This window comes from Botryllus schlosseri, chromosome 1, assembly GCF_051294905.1.
Source record: "Botryllus schlosseri isolate E-star chromosome 1, Bs_hap1, whole genome shotgun sequence".
NCBI classification, from domain to species: Eukaryota; Metazoa; Chordata; class Ascidiacea; order Stolidobranchia; family Styelidae; genus Botryllus; species Botryllus schlosseri.
In genome coordinates this window covers 10714121-10732633 of record NC_137236.1, presented here as the reverse complement: position 1 = coordinate 10732633, position 18513 = coordinate 10714121, and the positions used below count along the sequence as shown (strand labels likewise).

At 39.3% G+C, this 18513-nt stretch overlaps 1 protein-coding gene across 2 annotated transcripts in view; it reads right to left on the bottom strand.

Annotated features, from left to right (window-relative positions):
* The window catches only part of LOC145454321 (uncharacterized), a 55784-nt gene that overhangs the window by 31772 nt on the left and 5499 nt on the right, over window positions 1-18513 (bottom strand). Inside the window, exons 2-5 of one of the 2 annotated variants that reach the window (XM_080332346.1) lie at window positions 14633-14805; window positions 12053-12181; window positions 6036-6168; window positions 2441-2532 (exon numbers count right to left, since the gene is read on the bottom strand). In XM_080332346.1, the coding sequence (XP_080188472.1) occupies window positions 2441-2532; window positions 6036-6168; window positions 12053-12181; window positions 14633-14805 (527 nt within the window). The remainder of the gene's footprint in view (window positions 1-2440; window positions 2533-6035; window positions 6169-12052; window positions 12182-14632; window positions 14806-18513) is intronic. The other variant, XM_080332405.1, reaches the window with a different exon arrangement.

Sequence of the window (18513 nt, the reverse complement as noted above, 5' to 3'; positions counted from 1 at the left end):
AGTAACATATCCACATTACCATCCCTGCAGAGTCGCACTCTCTGCTCAGGGGACTGCAATAAGTACTTTTGATTATGTGCCTCGAAAGATTGCTTTATTTCTAATGTCTATCTGGAATAGGAGCGGCCAACCCGTGGCCCGCAAGAAAGTTTTGAGTGGCCCGCGAGGTAATTCCCGAATGAGTTAGGGTACAATAAAAAGAAAATCTTCAGTTCAGGTATCTTAGTAATGATAGAATATCCCATATAATAATCTTAATAACGCCAAGCTACTCTCCGTAACATCCTAGTAAGAAACGACAATTTTAGATCCTAATCAAATAGAAGGCACAGCAAATGATATTCACAGCAAACAGATCAACTCCCGATCATTTTTATAGGCGAAAATGTTGTCGGTATGATGATTGTCAATATTATTGATACGTGAGAAGCAATGTTCCCTCTAAGTTGCGCACAAAAATCCGAAGTGATGACCTTTTTTAGTCGTACTCACTGTTGTCCAACGGTCCGCGCAGTAAGTATAGGTTATTGCGCGCAGACTCGTGAAAACTAGAGGGAATATTGGTGACAAGTAAGATAATAACAATAAATATCATTAAGATGATACAAGTTTTCGATTTTAATAGGCGCGCTCTTGAGCTAATCATTACATCGTTCCCTCTGCTCATTCAGACCTTACGAGTCGTCTGTGGCTTCACACGGGCGGCCCAACTCTAAGACAACAATTGCAAGGTATTACTGTGATATGGTATTACTGTATGTAGTTTATAGTAATATGTAGGACTACAACCGACCTTACCGAATTTATATCATCACCTATGAGCTAAGATACTAACTTTATCGTCACGAAGTTAGTCTTATTTGTAACTGAATTTAAAGACACCCGAAACTAAAATTCGCCCCAGATTTTCTAGTTTATAGTTCGAGGGTACATTTATAGTATTGTATAGTACTATATTGCTACGTAAGCAAGGCAGCTTGGCATATGGATTCGTAACTACGTTTATATAGGAGAGTAGCGACTAAGATTAGTTGCTGTTATTATTTGAAGATAAAAATCAAATATTTCCGTACAGTCACCATATCATACTGAATTCTTTATAATATAACGTAATTTTAAGGCGCCAATTTAATACTAATCAGAGGTGGTCAAAGTAGTCAAGAAAGCTGCTCAAGTAAAAGTAGAAGTAGCGACGAAAAAATATAATCAAGTACCAGTAGAAGTACTTCTTTTATAAGCAAACAAAAACTACTTGAAGTAGAAGTAGAATTGACTGACTTTAAATCTACTGAAGTAAGTAAGTAGTTGTTAAAACGATGGTAATTCGTTCGCAGGTGTAGAGTGCTTGATTCATATTGATGCATACCATGAGGTGTCAAGTTTTGACAAAATAAACAGTCGTCCGCATCATAGGATTACATGATAGTGTTGATATGGAAATACTATTCTAATCCTTTTTTTACTCGAGCACCCCGTATTAGAGAATATCATGGCATGGCGCCCTCCCCCATATTATAAGACCCCTAGTTCAGTCGAAGAGCAATATGGAGAAGTTGTGTCGGATACCGCTTTAACACTTTGCGCTCTAAGTACAAGGTAATTAAAATATGGCAGATCGTAAAATGCCATACAGTGTATAGCTTTATTTTTGGAAAATATAAGGCATTACTACACTTGCTTTTATACTTCAATATGTATGTTCTCGAGACAAAAGAACTGAAACTTTAATTAGAACTTAACGTATAATACTCATAATTGGAAGAAAAAACAAATACTACTTCTAAAAAGCGGAGAATATCTTTCATGTCTTTTGCCCAGAAAGTTTCAACGTTGGTCTGCTAAAACAGGTCTAACGTGAAAAAAGTAAAAGTCCACTTTTCCAGATTGGGACACGTCAAGGGCTGCTAGGTGTAATAGGTAATTGCTAGATTGCGAAACGTTAGTTTCAAACGTTATGGAGGGGGGGGCATACTTACTGTGATTGAATATATGATATAGGCGACAATGCGGCGTGAACGGAGCCACGCAACCCGGTATCTGAATTATATTCAACAATACTTTCGTTAAAACATATTTGTCCCTCCATATCTACTGTGCGCGAAAATTCAGGTTATTACGTGACTTTTATGAAAATTAAATGTTGGTACTACGTGAAAACAGCCCCGAAATTTCTTCGGCGATCTTTCTTATTGGGAAATAAACTACTTCTACTTGACAAACTGAAAATAGCGAAAAGAAAGTAAGTAGTTCACAAAATATTACGAAGTAAAAGTAGAAGTAGCGGAAAAAATATCTACTCGAGTGAGTACCAGAAGTAAAGGAAGACTAATTGAGTACTTCGAAAAAGTAGAAATACTTCGTTACTGATCAACTCTGATACTAATATATGGTATCGTGATCGACGGCTTGGCAGTCGCGTGGTAACAACAGGGATACTCACCGATATCTTATGGAACACAGCGTTTTTATAGTCATCGTAAAGACACTTTCTGACTTCTCCAAAGATCATCGAATTTTCCCAATTCGTTCTCCCTGAATAATTAAAGCGAGAAGATCAGGACATCATTGACAAGAACCGCAATGAATGCGATTTCGCATGTAAAAGTTACAGAATCTACGGAGGACATTAACACAAATTCAAATATACAGAAGCACGTCGATGGGCTGCCTAAAAAGAATAAAACGATTGTGTTTCCCGTCCACATATCACATATATCAGACTACAAGCTCGAATCAAGAATAACAGATTCTCACCATTGATCAGCGTGCCTACTAGAGAGACCCATTCATTATTTATTCATTGACCTGGCGCAATAAAAAACACCAGAAAAGAGTCCACGTGAACCCCAGACGAAGAAGAACTATCGTCTCCACTTTACTGAACTTGCTTGTTGACGCGCAGATGTTGCATTTGGGCCGAGCAATACGATGACCCAATTTTAATTGAAGCTCCGCATTTCAGAACTAGCAGTTAGAAGAAGACAGCAAAAGCCTCACTAATTCTCAGGAAAATATTCATTATAATGTTTTCTTTTTGTGTGAAAATCATATTTTCATGATTATGTTCTATTAACTCTATGTGGATGCACAGTTCATTTTCGGCATTTGTAATCTATAGTGGGTATGTATTGAGTTGATATATGTCTTCATGACTCAGTGAAATTTGATGTTGCGCGGAGGTTTTCGGATCAGAAAGTGTCCCGCAGGTTGGTAAGGTTGATAAACACTGGTATTACTGCATCCGACTGACACTTACTACGATATTTATGATATATAAATAATGTAATATTATTCATAGCAGCACTTTTGGCGTTGAAGCATGTTCACCAGTGTTTTTTACATGGTCGCAGCGCGCCCTGAGGGCCGATTTGGATTTTGAAGGGTGGGGAAACGCTCAAGGGGCGATAAAAAGGCGCTGGGCTCAGGAGAAGGTATGGGGTCGCAGTAGAGGGTGCAGCAAGGACATTTAATATATGATCCCCAAGTTCTCATTGCACATTAACATTCGACAAAATCTGTCGAAACTCGAAACTTTTCGTCACGCGGGGCGCGAAATATCCTACAACTACTCCATGCTGCTGCTACCGACTACTAATAGGGGAGATGTGGTACCGATGGATCAAAAATTGCAAAATGATCTCTAGCCTTCAAATCTTCAGCCGAGAATAGCAGATCTTTTGCTGTCTCAACACTTCGATACAAGCTCTACCTATCGCAGACATTTACATGAATATCCGCCTTCTCAAAAAATATTTATAAACGTTTAAAATTTGTTGCTCGAACGTGTCATCGGTCCCCACCCGGTGGGTCCAAAGGCACACGACCATGGGACCTATGAGACATACGCTCAAAAACTCAAATTTGTCAAGTTGTTTTGTTGTGCACTATAAGCTAAGCTACAGCAAGCCAATGAATAATGTTTCGTCGCGACCTTCAAGAATAAAATAGATTATATCAACTGAAATGTTGGCATAAAAACATGTTTTGATTTATGACTAAACTTACAAAATCAATGCCACATGCATATTACCCGAAAATCGACATTTTGACTTTCAAATACCTCGTAATAGCGATAAAATACCACAGGCACCTATGATATACAGCCTATATATATGTAGGCGAGTTTCTGTTGTTAAGTGATTAGTTGGTCCATTTATTTTGTTTGATTTGGCTATGGTACCATAGGTCCCCCACCCCATAAATATTGTAATTGACTTGAAAACAGTCCACTCGAGGATGGTATTGATTCAAAAAAGATGTGCCATTATATACCCTGATACAAGTCCTATACTTCACATCAAAAATTATGGCGGGTTTGTTAGTCTGAAAGGTGATATAGAAAAATACAAATGTCGATCCAAATTTACTTTACACCCCCTAAAACGTAAATCATTCGTCACGGACCCCATAACTCACGCAGGTCGAACTTTTGTGCATGTGAGGAAAGATTCTGTCAGCATGTAATTGTAGACAAATTCCCGGAGTGTAATGATGGAATTATCATGGAGAATTTTCAAGTATTTTCGGTCCCAGTGATCCATCGGTACCACATCTCCCCTACTTCATGCCAGCAAACACAGAGACATACTCATTCGCATCCGTCTTCATCCCCCCTCTTCCCAACTCCCAACAATCTCAACACGCCGTCTGCTGCCATACCACGCGCAACATAATTTCCAAACGGCAACTACATAACATTCTGGAAACCCTGGGTTGCCACAATATTTATCGCAAATCAGTCTGACTTCTACCGTACACATATACGAGTTCAGAAATGTGAGGATTCACCTTGGAAAGTGTCGTATTGTTCGGTCGAAACCCAACAGCGAGATACCAATTACATTATTACAGATGAGCTTATCAATATTTGGGAGACGATTGTTTTTTCCGAAGGACGCAATTTATATTTCGGAGCTCCAACTCATCTGCGCACGCCACTGCACACGACGTAACATCACATCCAGGACCGTATCTGTCGCACCTCAAACCCCCAAATCGGAGGGGGTAAGCTCGAAGGGGCCCAAAATTATTTTCTGAATTACCATAAATAATAGAGTATTATCTTTTAAATATATGCAACTTTTTCAAAACATTTTTCGCGCTGTTAGCGATTTACATGTGTCAAATATCTTGATTATTGGGTACCCGTCTTCCAAGAAAAAATACGCACGATGGATGGAATTGGGAATATGGACGACGGCCATCACTGCGCCACTACGCACCAAGACATATGAAGTTTTAGGCCATGTAACATGCGACTACAAGACGTTTGCCAGGACGATCGGCAGCGGGATAAGCTTGGCCGAAAAGGACTGCCCTTATGCTGACCGAAAACTTCGATATATATATATATATATATATACAATGTTTAATTGAAATCGTGTGCGTGGTATAGTTTAGTCGTTTGGGCGCTTTCAATATATTTTGACATAACAGACAGGAGATCACTAAACAACATCATGTAGCGAAGTCAATATACCAACAGGTCCGCTCTAATATGTTTAAGTATTATTTGCGGTCCCACATTTTCCAAGACAACCCACTCAGCTCTACCGGCAATTCTGATTAGGCCTACGTGAGCAGACAGGTTAAAAAAATTGATAGCAAGATATATTCAATTCCCTCTCATATTGATCGATACAAACATGAATTATAGAATTGTTTGCGCTTTGCGCGGTTTAGGCGGTATAAGCTGGGTTCCTATATAGCACAAGAAATCTCGGTAATAAGTAGCGTAAAAACGTACAGGCTGATGGGGGGTCTGGGGGGTCAAGCCCCCCATAAGTGTAGATAATCACCCTGATATTGGCTCACTGAACCCCTAGTGTTCCGTGGAACACTGATTAAGAACCACCAGCTTATAATGATTGCACTTTACCTATGCCATCACGCGAGATGTAGACATGACTACCGCAGGCACGCGCAGTGACATATTGAGCCATAGTATTTAGACCTGAATATGCTTTGAAAGGGTGATATGAAATATTCCATGGTTATCTCCTTGAAAATCCTACGCCAAAAGAGATACGATATACCTTTGTAGGTGTCAGCATTTGGTGCATAGTTGGACCAACGATCATCAAAGGAACATTTCGCACTGATGTCGGATTCATGTATGCTCGCAACCAGAGACCAACCGCCTTCGTCAGTTTCCATGTCGCAGAAGACCTAAAAATATATCATGTTTCAACATCCTTGAACAATGCAACGTCGTATTTGGTAGTTTAGAACGGGTATACGCAACGTGACTGAAACTATACATCATTTTAATCGTGCTTGCGACTGACTAAAATAATGAATTCTTGTATACATTTAGAGATTTCTCGTGTACTCGCTAGAAAACAAATTACTAGATCACCCTTGCAAAATAATATAATTGAGCCAGCGGTCGATAAACAGGGACACGTAACTTCACGAGAATAATGAGTCAAGTAATGACATTGTATGGGAGATGTGGTACCGATGGATCGAAAACTGCAAAATGACCTCTGGCCATTAAATCTTCAGCCGATAACAGCACATCTTTTGCTAGCCCAACACTTTGATACAAGCTCCTTCTACCACACAAAATACATGAATATCCGCGCTTTGAAAAATATTTATGGGCGTTCAATATTTGTTGCCTGAACGAATTATTGGTTTCCACCCAGTGGGTCCGAAGGAACACGACCTGGGGACCTATGAGACATGCGCTCAAAAATTTCAATTTTCCACATTTTCTTGCTGCGTGATATAATCTAACCTACTGCAAGTCAAAGAAGGATGTTTGGTCGCAACCGTCGAGAAAATAGAACAAATAAAACCCTAAATGTTGCCATGAATACATGCTTCGATTTAAACACAAACTTACAAATTTGAGGGTACATACAGATTGCCCGTAAGTCGACATTTTGACTTCCAACTAGCTCACGATATCTAGCGTTGGATTTAAAACAATTGGCTGTCACAATTCGTCTGTCATAGGGTTACCATACGTCCTCTTTTAAGAGGATTTGTCCTCTTTTTTTACTTTTTTGAAAATATATGGCACGATTCGACTGAGATACAGTTCATCAGCACTGAAGTAACGCTCCGGTGGCTATTTCGGGAGTTGGGCAGCTGGAGAGCTGACCTTATTATGATTATTTTTAGTCAACCAACGATATTTCGGTAGTTTAGCCAGAAAGTTAACTTTTATTTTATTTTTACCATTTTTTCAGGATTTTTCTCCGGTATTGCAAGTCTTATAATTTTCAAAGTGTTCTCTCTTCACATTTACGAAATATGGTAACCTTAATTTATAATCAATTGACACCGGTATCGATTGACACCATTTTCAGACGACATTGTTTTGAAGCTCTATGAGGAAAGTCCCCTTATTGATAACTTTGCCCATGTCATCAACTCAAGAATGATAAAAAGATGAACCAGGCCCCAGGGTGTGTGTAATTATAACGTATAGTTTCATTATATGAAAAGCTATAACTGTATGTAGGGTTGTCTTACATACGGCCCGCAAAGCAATTTTGGGTAGATTGAAACATTCCTATATTATTATACAGCACATTTGCAACAAATGTTCAGATTTTTTGCAGGAAATACTTGTGTTTTCCCTCTATATAATTCGAGAAGGCAAAACTTGAACTTTACGCACTTAGTTTACAGTTTTATGGCAAAATGGACCAATAAGTAGCGATTCACACAAGTGCAAACGCCAATGCAAAACTGTCATATGCAATTTACAGGGAAATATATTTAGTTACACAAATATCCGATTCAAATATCTATGGCCAGTGGCCACACCGCACTGCTGTGTCACTTGTCATCCGATATATAAGTCTCTGGACTTTGGACGAGAAACCCGACTTGCGATTTAATAATAATAATCTAAACTCCTACGCCCGCGTTTACAGTTAAATATTTTGAATTCCTCACAGCGCACACGCGGGAATAAAGGCTGATTACGACTACAGCAAAGGGAATATAGAAATATGCCAACTTATATCGTCGTTAGCGCCACTGTCTTATCGGCTCTTAACTGTATTCAACCGGAGAATCATGGTATTCATGCCAATATAATTGTTCGCGAATAAAGGTGTTGGCACTTCCTGGAATATAATCGTTATGATATGTGTATTATCTATATCTGCTCGATAATCGAGCATTCAAGTGAAAAGCATATACAGGAGGTAACATTCTGGAATCAGTTGATTGACCGGCACGAGTTTGACACCCCTGGTATAGGAACAATGGTGTCTAACGCGGTCCGGATTCAAACCTTTTGGTGGCCTCTGGGCCGGACCAGTTAAATCATGCAAAAATGTTAAACCACCAAATAAATAGCTTCATTATTAAGCAGGAAACTTAATTATCAGGCCGATAAATTGATATAGGCTAATATTGCACGAGGTCTCAATATTTTAGCAACATCTTTTTTCCGATTGAATACACTCATAAACCACTAAGACATTGGGAATGCGCATCTTCAGTTTGATAAACTATTGTAATAGAGGGAGTCGACAAAGGTTCGATTTCAGATGAAATTTATATATCTGTTAAGCAGTTTATTAATGTGTTACTTTGGCGGAGTCATATCTGAGCTCGGCAATATGTTCGGTATAGCAAAATATTTTGAGTCATTACCGAAAATATTCTGCATTCGTGACATTGCAACCATGACAATAGTGTTCTTGGGCTGCAGTACATCCTAGCAGTTGCTGTCATAATCGAACGCATCATTTAAACAATATGACTGGTGCTGCGAAACTCCGGTATCAGGAATGGGCCAACTTCATTATATCGATAGCTGAATGCTGAATAACGAATGCAATGGTCACAAAACCGTGACATTGCACGACTGCTCCATGCATCGCTTTGGGATTATTCCATCCAGATGTTGCACATATTTATGTAAATGGTATGGTATATTCTAAGTAATTGTACCGAAATTCGTTGTACAGATTCAAGTGTTCGTTGAGAATGTAAATTTCGTGAGACGACTAGATGTATGTATGTATATATTAATGTGCACAACACAGTGGAGCTTATCGCCTTTTTAGGCCTTGTGCTCCGCGACACGAATTTCATAATGTTCAGAGGTCTTTGCTTTTTGTAAGCTTGGGAACGTCCTTCAATCTCTCTCGCAGTCATTCTTCATTCACTCTCGCTCCCATGCGTCCCCATCGTGGTCATTGCTGCCGACTTTTAGCACGGCTCATTTTCATTCTGTGCTTTTCAGTGCACTACCGTAGTAGTGCGGTCGGCGAGGAGGAGTCCAGAGAAACCTCCGACACATAGAAGTCGGTCAGAACCGGGATTCGAACCAACGTCCATTGGTGTCGCAAATGCAGTGTTTAATCAACTGCATGGCTTTGGAGCACTCGTAAATTGAATAGCGATACAATTGCAAATGCTGCAGGCTAAATATACCACACTAATCTGGAAAGGTGTCGGCTGACATTAGTAATAAGCCAGCACATCACGCCAAGATTTGAGCCAGGCGCTGGATTAGGTCATATCTATTATTGCATGGTTACAAGGACATACTGCATCAAAACTAACAAATGCAGATATTTGATGATTGACCCATCTGAACAGAATCATCTTCTTGATTGGTACACGGATTTATATGTCTATTCGCTATAACCTTTGAGAAAAGCGCTAAAACCAAAGAGGGGGGCCTTCGACAAGGGGAGGGGCGACCACCCACCTCGCCCACCCTAAAGGCCACCACTGCGTGGAAGACTAAGTCACTCGAAATACAGATAGCGATATATCAGTTATTCGGTCGCACCGACCGTGCGTGTATGTATTATAGCACTACCGGTGACTTATAGTTTGCAGAAAGAAAAAAAAACGTCCTAATGATTTTTAGTATACTCCCAACATAGTGATGGCCAGACAATAACCTTAGGTTATAGTAGATGACACTTTAAAATGACGCTTCGGCCGATCTGATACCTTGTGTACCGGATTCGCATTCCTCAGAGGTCGTGCTTTCTTCAATTTTGCAAAAATGAACAAAAATATTCAGAAATGAGCCGCCCTTAGCATCCACGTAATTGGCATTCTTGTAATAGTCATTGTAATAGTCACGGTTCCGTGCGTGTAATTGTTTATTTACAAATTGTGCTGCTACTATAGTACCGTATGTCCGTATACTTCATAGTTTGTTATTGTTGCCATTGGTACAATGCGAATTTCGTGGTCTGTGATTTCGATTGTTGCGTCATACTTTGCCTTTTTGGTTTTGCTTTTAAATATGTTTAAATCCCTTTAGTGTGCCGATAACTCTTGAAAAGAGGCACCCGAAAAGTATTCGAGTTTAATAAATATACTGCTACAATGGATGTTGTATTGAAAGCTATATTCAAGTTCTGATTTTCATCGGAAATTTCATATCGATAAATGTGCGCAATTGAAAGTTAATTTTTGTATTACTGATTTACTGGTTGACTCTCGTATAATTCCGTTCGTAGTTGAATTTGTTTTATAGTGTAACCGCTATTTGTAACTTCGGTGTTTTAGGCTATTCTGTTGTTTGATCGTTTTTGTTCCATTCTGATATCCGTCATTAGTTCATACGACATCCTCGTATCCTTCACACTTTACATTATGTCTTTGTCCGTGGTGCAAAAAGCCGTAAGGCGACAAGCGCCACATCATTTTGTTTAATAAACAACAACAACTGCTGGCATCATCTACTTGTGATCGCATAAAAGATACATTTTTGAACGTTACATATCACTCAATCTGCTGTGTCGTCATAATGAGTTCTAGATTCTCTCAACTACTGGATTTGTCCAGCCTAATTCTGGCAACTGCTATGAAACGCGTGGAGCTGAATTGCATAAGGAACAGGTTTCAAACAATTTATTTGACTTAATTTGCTTTCTAGCCGACGTCATCTATTTTTCATCGAGACGCAATGTACGGTAGGTAGCCTATATATGTCAGATATTAGAGATGGTGTGAACGTGAGGTTCACGTTGGCCTTCTGTGTGTCAACCTCTGAAATTTAGAGGTTCACGTTCACAAACGAACCTTGGTAGGTTCTGCACCGTGAACCATTTTCATATATTACAATTTTTCACATATATCACAATTATCACATCTTTGGTTGAAATTCTTTGCATTTCACCTTCGGACCACGCTATAAATGGCGCTGGCAGCATACAAAAAAAAATCAACACTAAACGAACATGCGCCTTGCCTATCTCAAAAACTGTACTTGCTTTGTGACAAAAGTTTGCTCGAAATAATCAGCTTTACTTTTGTGAATATTTACTGACTCTCTGCCGTGAGCTTGACCTGCAATCAAAAACATCAAGAGCGAAATACACTACTTGTAGCTGTTGGTAGTCAGCAAATGATGCTTATTCAATCAATCAATGAAATTGATATCGTTGTCTGATGTAAAATAAATGTAGCAAGCGTACGGGGTTCATCTTGATTTCATATGTTTAGTGTTTTATAAAAACAAAATCCGTGCGATTGGGGTGTTGGATTCTACTGTATACCTTGTTAATGGGGTAATATTGTTAGTAAGTATATATAAACCCGTGTTACACTCAATGTCAGTGTAGCAACACTCACACGCCGACTACATTGTCCGGTCTGACCTAGACAGGTAAGGCGTAAGCTTATATTCCCTTGCAAGTTTTTGTCAAAATTGTTGGCAAAGAGGCGGAAGATATTGATTTTATGCGATTGAAATATAATTTGATTGTCACAGTTGATACATTTGGCGACGTTCAAATAGCCAGTATGTACTTCAGCATTGTGGCATTATGCGGCCCGAGTCATCGCTGGGTATCGTGTATACATTAATATATCACTTCACTGAGATGTAGGGTTGGAATTAGCATGAGGTTCACGTTCACGTTCACACAGAACCTTGCAAAAATGTTCGCGTTCACACGAACCTGAACCTTTTAGAGGTTCACACCATCCCTATCAGGTATATTGCATGTCAGAGACAGCAGATTGTTCCCAACATTTCTCAAATCTCAAACCGAAAGGAATATGATTCTGAAGGAGTTACAGAAATAGCACACTATTAAGCTGAACTTACCTCGATTGGAACATGCTCGTCCGGCAATTGAATTTGATGTATACCGCTACTTCTGACCCCACTTTGTTTTAGTTCCAGACATGATGCGGGGCGTGATATTTCGTTTGCTCGCAGCATAGACGAAATCGACTAGAAGATACAACTTGATTGAGTTTGACGCATTTCCATTGTCGAAGAAGTAAATATTAATTTATTATGAGTATGAGTCTTGTTATTCCTATAGCATGGGTGAGGGATAGGCGGTTCTTTTGCGTTCTTACTAAATGGCTGAGCCACAATGTTTTGATAATATACACAATAAAGAAGGTGTTTGGATGGATATCTCCCAAAATGAATTCGACATATTCATGATTTTGACCGTTTTCGTATCTCGATCCTCTGTACGAAGTTTTACTTATTCAACCTCTCGCAATAGCGATCAGATCACGAATTATTATTAATATCATCATTTTTCATCATATGGATAACAACAGTGTACAGGGTGGGAATTTTTATACCACGGACCGACATAAACATGAGATGGCAGCAAAATAATAGATGTGGTACCGACGACATATTGGGACCGAAAATACTTGAAAAATCATTTATCATAATCCCATGATAAGACTCTGTGAATGTGTTTACAGATGCATGCTGCGCGAGTTATGGTGTCTGTGGCAATTGTTTTCTTTTTTGGTAGTAGAAAAGAGATTTCGATACATTTTTATTTGTAACCTTCAACACAAACAAAGTTACAATCATTTCTGGTGAGGAGTGGAGGGCTTTTATCAGGATATATGATGTCACATGCTTTTCTTATTCAATACAATCCTTGAGTCAAATTTCTTCAATTCAATTGAAGAATTTATAGCGTGGGGTCAATAATAACGTAGCTCAATCAAGCGAAATAGTTGGACTAATTAATCATGCTTCCACAGGAACACGCCTACAAGCAGCGAGACTGCGTGTAATAATGACATGTGGTATTTTATCGCAATGGCCAGCGATTTTGAAGTCAAATGTCGATTTACGACAATATGATGTAACCGCCAATGTGTAACTTGTAGCCTAAGTCGAAACATCATTTTCTGCCAAAATTTGACTTCATATTTTATTCTATATATCTAAGGTGGCGACCAAAAACATTCTTCTTTGACTGGCTGTAGCTTAGATTATAGTAGACAGCAAGAAAAGTTGGTTGGCTAGCACATCTCCCCTACGTGTATATGAACGGCATAAACTGGTGATATATGGTTCTAAAAGTCGATCTGATATATTCCAGTATATATTGTACACTATATATGTTCGACTCTGTATGGCATCGCCAACTATCTCTATCCGTGTATGGCAGTGGTTCTTAATATTTTTTCTCCAGCGCCCCCATTCAAAAATGGCCTTGGTCTGACGCCCCCTCTTTTAAGGACTGTAGTAAAAAACGATGGGCAAGTGGTTGATGTCCGGTTTCGGGTTGGGACTTCACTATTAGACTGTATAATTGTATGGGCTATTTGCGGGATCCAATCTATGTTGTTATATCAACCATCGGGTAAGGCCTACGGGCTCATACGCTCCTGGCATTTGGTTCGAGATCAATGTACACTGTACAGTGTGCACATCCCGAATTCTACTCTGCGATTGACAATACGGGAAAGGTAATTCTGTTGGGTTTTGTTTTATTGATTTGTTTGACTACGAAATCAACTGAGAATATGGCAGAGATCTTAGCTCTGATTTAATTTAGTACTGTACCAAGCTCTTAACTTTAATATGAATGGGTACCAACACTAAGCACTATGATCCTTTATAATACGATGAAGAAATATTCTGACGATTTAATTTTGTAACTCTCAAATGCAAGTATATTTAGTTAATCATTTTGGCCAAAAAGCTTCACAATATCTTCCATGTACAAAGGGCATCACTCTCAAAAGTTGTACAGTAGCCTACAGTGACTATTCGATTTCGGCACGCAGTGCGCTGCAGGATACAATACCTAGTTCAAAACATATTGTGGAAAATACCACGAGCTATCAGTACAAGTATCAGTTTATTAATATTTTCATCATTTCAAAACGTCACAAAACTGCGATACAATGAAAAGATAGGAAGATGTCGAATCGACTTGTAGTAGCTAGCGTGACGGGAGTGTTATAACGGGGAATTGGCAATCCAAAAGTACGCCTCATTCATTTTACATGAATTAAAATAAACCACTACTTTCATGGAAACATGTTCGGTGGATATTTCGCGATGAGACAATGAAAATCGTTGTGATTTGACAGATTTTGTCCAATGCTAGTTTGCAATGAGAACTGAGGGATATATAGAACAGTTGTTCTACTATCTAATCATATGTTCTTACTAATGAAATACTAATGTTCTTATCGAAAAAAATTATTATCCTGTGCTAGACTTTCTTTGTAACCAGATACTGTCAGGTGTAACTTTCTTTCGTACGGTTCAAGCGGTGTCTTACCGTGGCACACGTCAGCACTTCGGGAATCATACAAAGAATCTTGTCCCAGTCCCAGTGCAAAATGACAGTTTGTGACTAAACACTATGGATACAATACTTTGAAACAATGGTAAAATACTGATTACCGTTTGCCTGTCCAACAGCACAGCAAGCAACGCGATCACGCATACTGCGAAGACCAATGTAGCCAGTAAGCACGTCAACCATAATATTTTCTTTAATCTTGACTTTGATTTGTTTCGCTTGAGGACAGAAGATTTCGGATCCGACGATTTTACATCAGCTGGAGAGTTACGTACTGAAACACGACGAATTATGATAATTATCAGATTATAGCCTACCATAAAGTGGTGGCCCTACGATTGGAGGGGGCCCTAGGCGAGACTTCCGGGGGAGCCCCCTATAAGTATGTAATCGCAGCCTCTGGGGGGCTTCGCCCCAGACCCCCCTTTCACAACCAACTTAAAAGGCATGCAAACTTGCAGAGACTTGATGATTCTCGTGATATGGGACTTTTTACTCATCTGAACGCAATCATCTTTTTGATTGGTACATACCCTTGAAAAAAGCGCTAAAACCAAAGAGGGGAGGGCCCGGGCGACCGCCAACCTCGCCCACCCCAAAAGCCACCACTGCTACCATAGCGTCGAAGCGCCAGCGTTTATCAAGGGCATGCCTATTGGAAGCATTTGTTCCTTTCGAAAAGTTGTCTCTTTCTCTCCAACGCAATGCCACATTCATATACAAATTCATGAATGGTGAACATGGCGATAAAGCGAAATCATAAAAGGTCCGGGTTCGCGTGTTATTGTTACGAAGTTTTATCGAGAGCGAGATGTGGAAGCAAACCTATTACTTCACATGCCTACGTTGCCATTCAAAAGACCACACATGCCCGAGATATTTGTTCTGGAATGACCTTAATGTGTGGCCATATACCACAATGAAATATCAGAAGCGACAGTCGACGTTTCAGTAAGGAATGACTATGTGTTTAGTGTCAGTAAGTATTGTATTCAATCCAATCCAATCTGGCATAGCTGATACTCCATATTCCTCTCGACCACTCCATTAGTAAAATTTAGAGTCGCTTACATCGAATTATTTAGTGTTAAGGCCCTAAGGTGCAGCTAGACTCGCAAAATTTTCAAATTGCGATATTTTATGAACAGTCAATCCTAGATTCTCAAAAATTGGTGTGTAAGCTATTCATACCCAACTTCATGTACGGTATAAATTTCAGCATTTCACAGTAATTCCTTGGGCCCAAATTGGGGGGGAGATTGGTGAATCGGACGGTTAGTACGGGGAAACGCCTGTCTCATCAATGGATGCTGAGAGATTCTAACCAAGGCTTCATAAAGTGTTCTGAGGTCTCTAACCACCTGGTGAACTGCTTGAAACTAACGAATTTTCGAAAAAATTACCAAAATATTTGTTTGATATCAGTACGGTGCCGAATTTTCTAATATTTTTCACAAAATTCAGATCATCAGTAACATAGTAAGTACACCTAAACTCCTATAGCAAAAACAATAAGTTCACCAGGTAGAACAGTCTTATTGCTAGTACTGAGCAAAGTTTGATCAGGATTGAAGGTCACCTGATATCAAAATTTCGTGTCCCCGCGACATCATATTACCAAAAACTAGAAATGGGAGAAAATCAACTTTGAAAATTGAAAAATATTTTGGTGAAAAAGTAAAGCAGGTATTTGAAATTTGTTGTTTTTAAATGGTGCAGGCATGCTTTATTCAGTATATAGCCAAATTTGAAGACAATTGAAAGTGCCTAAATGCAAAATAAGTCGTATGAAGTATGATTGATTTGATGATTTTTTCCCAAAACTGCCATACCATATTCGAAAAATTTGCAAACCTTGAACTAAACATCAGTTAGATGTTTTGAAAACGGAACAACATGTCAAGAATATTGTGACATTGTCGAAATACCCATTTTAGTAGGTATGAGTCAAGATACTACACGCGTATTTCCCCCCCAACATCTTTCAAACATACAATTTTAGCATCAATTTCATCATAACACTGCGACACTAATTTGAGTTGCATAACCCTTATGCATAGCCTGTGCAGTCCCAATATCCTTTGCCGGATGAGCCACAGTCAGGCAATTCACAGTGTTGAGAACAACTGCATCAAAAATGTAGAAATTGCGAGGAAAAACGATTCCGCCGAATCCGAACCATCATTATCAGATGTTGAAGGCGGTGAAAGCTCCAATCTTTTTCAAAAGATTTCTTCGATTGTTCAGCTCCTGCTCAGGAACCACTGGTTCTTTTCTACCACGGTTTTATCTTTCCCTATGCCAAATGACTTCGTAGTGTATGTCTTTGTCCTAATCGTCAATTAAGCGATTAGCTAATAGCTATTAGCAATATACCAATGCAATCTTGAATAGTATACAATACGATAAACAACGCTCATAATATCAACAGCTTTCAGCTCTTCCCAGGTAAGCGATCGGCTGCTGCTGGGCTGCTGAATGTTTTGAAAGTCACGCTTCATCGATTAGACATATGGCTCTTCTATTTATTGTATAAAATCAGCTTGGCAGAATGCTTATAGACAATTTTGAGTGAGTTTAAATGAATGAAAGAGTATGGGGGGTGAATTTCTACGAAAATGGGGGATTTGAAATCGTATTTCAACATACTTCTAATTCGAAATCAGACAAGAGCAATACATTTTTGAAAAGAACTAGTTTCATACTTCGAGATTCTGCAATAAAAAAAATTTGGAAAATTTTGTGATTCCAGCTGCACCTTAGGGCCTTAAGGTGCACGGCATCCAGCGGTTGTGTTAATCGACACGGATTAGTCAATAATGTAGGGTTACGTTACGCTTACGTCCTCCTTGAGGATTTGTCCTCTTTTTTGAGAATTTTGGTTAAGATTTATGAAATCAGCGGCCAAGTAACGGCCCGACGTGATTGGCCTTCTTTTTAATCAACCAACGGAAAATCTCACGGAAAGCCGATAATTCCAGATTTGAACCGGAAAGATGACCTTTTTTGAGTCAACCGACCACGACGTCGGGAAAATTTACTTTTTTTCAGGATCTTACTTCAGTATTCTAAGTATGAAAATTCTGAAAAAGTGTCCTCTTTTCAGATATACAAAATATAGTTACCTTATAATAATGGAACAGTAGTGAGCTGGCCGAGGTTTCTCATAAGCACGGTCGTCGATCGCCATTTATGGTATTGTCCGATATTCAACGTAGCACCTAATCCGAGCTATATGAACGCTCATATGAACGCTCACTGGATTCCTGGCAACCAAGACCGTGTCAACCCCACTTGTCGTCTTTATTCTTATTAATTGTAATATTGTGGAGCATAGTGGAGTTGTCCGCCCTTCTTGACCATCTTCAACGCAGGCCAAAATGATTTACAAGTTACTTTGGATAAAGTGATTAGTCCTTGGGCACATGGGCATGCGACACTTAAGCACATGGGTTAACAGCAGGGTTTGCGCAGCGTAAGGGTTAGTCATAAGGTTTATTTAGGGGTTGGTGTTGAGGTTCCGGTTCATCGTGGGGTAATAAAGTGAATTGCTCAAAAGTCACAAGCTCAACTATCGGTTTTCATTTTGTTGCATGCTCAAATTCGGCTGACAATAGGTTTATGTGAAGGGTACCCGTAATATACAGCAAAATTCCATGATAAAATTACTGTATAGAAATATGGGCGCTCTAAGGGATAATGTATAACTGTTTATGTAACTCAGCATTGGTAACATAAGGGTGATTCCAAGCGTCTGATCGAAATTGATTTGCTGGCAATCAACAGTGACTAATTGAAATGGAAAACAAGATACGTTCGTAACATAGGTTCCGCACAAAGATGGCTCAAGGTCTGTGTTCCCACCGCTATAGTTGCTCATGTTTTGTTCTGGCATAGTCGTATAGTTATCCGATTTACACCATGCCAGATAGTTTCGGTATGAGATAAATAAACGCTCGGCATACCCTGTCTCATATATCAC